We start from the raw sequence: 4,223 nt of genomic DNA on the forward strand, positions 1-4,223 counted from the left end.
AGGTTCAAATCCACCCATGAGTGATCTCAGGTTATCCTTCTCTTTCTCTTCTAACACACACACACACACACACACACACACACACACACACACACACACACACACACACACACCTCACTCCCACTGCCCTCAGATATCCAGTCATCCCTTCCACTACTCACAGGAGACATTGAGCAGGACAGTTCTCTCCGTGGTCACCTGAGCTCCTTGGAGTTTCACCTGACAGGTGAGGTTGGTATTGTGGTCCTGGGGCCGCGGGATGAGGGTGAGCACTGAGGAGTGGAGGATCTCGGCATCTAGGGAGTCAAGGGCCTGTCCCGTCCAGGAGAAGGTGAGAGGTTGACCCCCTTTGCAGGATCCTGCCAAGCTACAGCTCAGCTCTGTGGGGCGGCTGGACTCCAGAGGCTCCGGGAATTGAATGTCAGGTTTCTCTGTCAGGGCTGAGGAGGAGACAGGGAGATGCCTGGACCCCCAGGGTGAGAAATGCACAGTGGGACCCTGAAAGTGACCAAGGCCTCAGGTCCTGAGCTGGCCCAAGAGCTGCATCTCTTCTGACCACCCTTGACCCAAGATCTGGAGCAGGGAATGTTCTAATGTCCTGTCTCAGTTCTAATATGGGGTCTCCACATCCCAGGGTCCTCTGCTGGGGCCCCTGCCATACCTGTCACCTGCAAATTCAATTTATTATCTTTATATTGGAAATTCTGTCCTTTCTCCATTTGAAAGTAGTAGCTTCCTGAGTCTGTCATCCTGGCGTTTTTGATGCCCAGGGAGCAGTTATTGGTCCCTATGTCCCCAAGGAGGCGGAATCGGGCCCGGGTCTCTGTCTTCACTGCTTTGTCTGGGTTGTTTGTGGCCACAGCAGCAGGATAGTATGAGTTCTCCCCATCCAGGAACCAGTAGCCATAGAGTTGGCCATAGGAATGCCGGTACTTCTGGGGGTAGAAGAAGGAGCAGGGCACAAAGACGCACAGGCCCTCCTGCACCGTCACCGACTTGGGCACTTCCAGCCTGTACCCTGGAGTTTCTTGCAGGGACCCTGGAGGGACACAGAGTCTAAGCTGCGGATCCAGCCACCACCACTAACCCCCTGCCCCCCACGCTGCCTGTCCCTCCTTCCTTAGCCTACTCACCCCTCCACAGCAGGGGCAGCAGCAACAGGGACAGCATGTCTGCATGAGCCAGGGCCAGAACCCAGGTCTGGGTTCCTCTGTCAGAGAAGGAAATGCCCTAAATGTGAGGTGGGGCTACAAAAGCCCTGACAGGAAGCCGGTGGGTGAGCAAGAGCTGCGGCCATCCACGAAAAGGGAACTTGGACACCACAAGCTTTTGTGAGGTCAGGTGGGTCTGGGAAGTCATCCTGTCCTCCTACCCCCACTGGATGCCACAGGTGAAGATACTGAAACCCCAGAAGGTGAGAGGCTTGTCTAGGTGGGAAACTGGAAGTGAACACTCCTCAAATGATGTTTCAGTCAAGAGCGAGATCCCTCAAGAGAGTGAATGCCAAGACAGAAAAGAGAAACCAGGGCCCATCATGGCGACGGGGTGAGAATCATGTTATGCTGGAAACCACTGAATGTTCTGGAAAAACATAATTTTTAATTTCCTTTAGATCATTCAAGTCCTGGGGAGAAAGAAAGGAATTTTCAAACCCAAATTTGGTAGAGGGTGAGTACTCAGGAAAGAGGGGAAGCAACTTTGCCCTAAGAGGATTTGGGGGATATGATATGGTCTAGTTTATGTCTTCATGGACCTGAAGGTCTTGTGGGACAGGAATGAACCATGGGCCCCCTCTAATTGGGATGTCTAAAGGGAATGCCTTACCCCACCAAATGGACTACCCTAAAGGTTACAGAAGCAAATTTGTACCACGGAGCTAATGACACTCAACTTTTAGGGCTCTCTCTTGTGGGGTCCCTTCTGAGATCCCTGACAGAAACCCAAGAAATGTGTGGAAATCACCTGAATTGTTACTGCTTGTTTTATGAAAGAAACTTAGTAAAAGTTATACTAATCACCATTTTAATTAATTATTTACTAATTTACCAAATTTAACCATCATCTTGGAAAATTTTAGATATCTCCAATAATTATACTTATTTCTGATAATCTCCAATAATTATACTTATTTCTGATAATGAGGTGTGACAGAAGAGAAAGTTTCATAAACCACCAGTGATTAAAAAAAATTTTCAATCAACTGTGCCAGAAGAAATACTGACTTCTGATTCAATCCTTTCAAGAAAAATTATACTATAATGTTGGGAGCCAGCCTTGGAGGCCCACCTAATTGACAGGGTCCTGGTGGGCCGAAGATCCCGGACTGCAGGGCGAGGGAAGCTGAGGCCCTTTTGTCTTCCGCCTGTGCTGTTGATACACCCGAAGAATTCTGTGCAGATGTGAAAGAAGAAAACACCCTGTTTATGAGAAGTATTTTCAGCTACTGAAAACTCATTGTCCATCTTTCCACTTCCCACTACGTTGTTTGACATGTCCCTTTTTGCCCATGTGATGGCTCTGAGGCATGTTTAAAGGGCTTTCTTTCGCTTGGTCGTGGGTTACAGATCTTGTTTTTAGGGTTAGGATTTGTGACTAATACCAGGTAGAAAGAGGTTTCTGATTTTGTTTAAGCAAATAATTGTTTTGAATATTTTTACTAATTATTTGTAGTTGTAGTTATGGTGTTTAGATATAAGGTTTTATAGGTATAAGCTTACAATCATAGGCCTAAGATATAAGTGTAGTGAAAGTTTACATTACCGTATATATGTAAGTGATTTGTAAGTTTGTTTTTAGGGGTTTGGGATACATACCAAAGTTTTAGTATATAAGAAGTTGAAGGGTTTAGATGTAGAATTTAAGTAAGTGAAACAGGTTTTATCTAACAACTGAAACTACTTTGAGGCCTGAATAACACCACTAAAAGTTTCTTCTAAACTGTTCTTCTTAGGAATAAGATGTCCCAGATAAGGAAGACAATGAAGAAATTCGAACAAGAAGAAACTACCACGGGGTTTGAAAGACCAGAGGGCCTTGAAAAAGAAACTCCTCATCCATGAAAAAAGGAACATCTGCGCAAGGGGCTTCGGGAGGGTCTCCAGGTGCACATTCCTCCATGCAGATGGAAGTATTCTACACATGAGCTGCTCCAAAGCCTTGGGTTAGAAACTGCTGTTCTGGTCCCCAGAGACTTTTATTATGGAAAAACTTGTTTTCCTAGATAGTTTGAATAAGGAAGTTAAGTTAACAAATAATTAGAATTGTTAGAAAGATTATAATATGTATAGTTAATTTGGAATATAAGTTTTGTTTTAAATAAAGTTGCTCAATGAGAAGCTTTATGATTTTATATAAGAGTTTTTAAGGTTATAATTTTAAGGTTCTATATTAATGAGTTGTGGGTACTATTTTTACTTCAAGATAACATCATTGTGTTGGAATGGTGTTGTTTTGGGGTGAAGATGGTCTCCACCCTTAGAGAGAACATTAGCCAAGCATGGAGAAGAATACTTAAACTTCCCCTTAGCATCGTTTTAACATCACAAAAAATTCATGTAATTTGTTGTAAGTGATTTGCTTTGTAATGATGATTTTAAATTGTTTTGTAACAATGACTTGCAGAAATTATTTCCTTGTAAAAAGGAATATAAGCTCGCTGTTAATTAGCAATAAACGGCATCTGATCTCAGAACAGTTGTCCAAAAGTGTTCTTTTCAATGCCAACTTCATTCGTCCTTCGGGGTACTCTGGACCTGGCAGGAGCTGGACTCCCACAGGTGGCGCCCAAACGGGGACATGAAACCTGGACCCTATAAAATTATTTTCTGATATAAAGGCAGTCAACAATACCAGTCAAAAGGAGGAAAAAGTTGCAAGTGTACCAGACACCAAAACGACTATTAATAAAACAATCATGTCATTTTTCTGAATTGTGTTATATTTTGGCTTTTTGAAGCATTGTACTTTTTGTGATTTGATGTGATGTGTTTTCTCATTCCAAAAATGATCATGTGTGCACCAATTTTGTATTTTTTTTTTTGTTTTGAGTGACAAAGACTCTCTTCTTGACAATAGCATACAGGTTCCTCTGAGTCCTTTATTTTTAATTTTTTTAATTAAGCCCCATCCTTGGGGCTGCCTAGTCTCACTGGGCACCAATCACAACCCCAGATGAGAGAGTCCCTACCTGTGCCATTTCTGAAGACGCTGACAGTGAGGTTCTG

General features: G+C 43.6%; 1 protein-coding gene across 1 annotated transcript; it reads right to left on the reverse strand.

Moving 5' to 3' along the window:
• Window positions 1-161: 161 nt before the first annotated feature.
• Window positions 162-1,170, reverse strand: LOC110594366 (sialic acid-binding Ig-like lectin 14; the record flags this gene model as incomplete). Its single annotated transcript, XM_021705962.1, has 3 exons — window positions 1,134-1,170; window positions 662-1,039; window positions 162-440 (listed from the first exon to the last, which is right to left on the reverse strand). Coding segments are annotated over exons 1-3 (694 nt in total), but the record flags the coding sequence as incomplete, so codon positions are not given.
• Window positions 1,171-4,223: the final 3,053 nt, after the last annotated feature.

Source organism: Carlito syrichta, unplaced genomic scaffold, assembly GCF_000164805.1.
Source record: "Carlito syrichta isolate Samal-C Ts95f unplaced genomic scaffold, Tarsius_syrichta-2.0.1 Scaffold314858, whole genome shotgun sequence".
Taxonomy (NCBI): domain Eukaryota; kingdom Metazoa; phylum Chordata; class Mammalia; order Primates; family Tarsiidae; genus Carlito; species Carlito syrichta.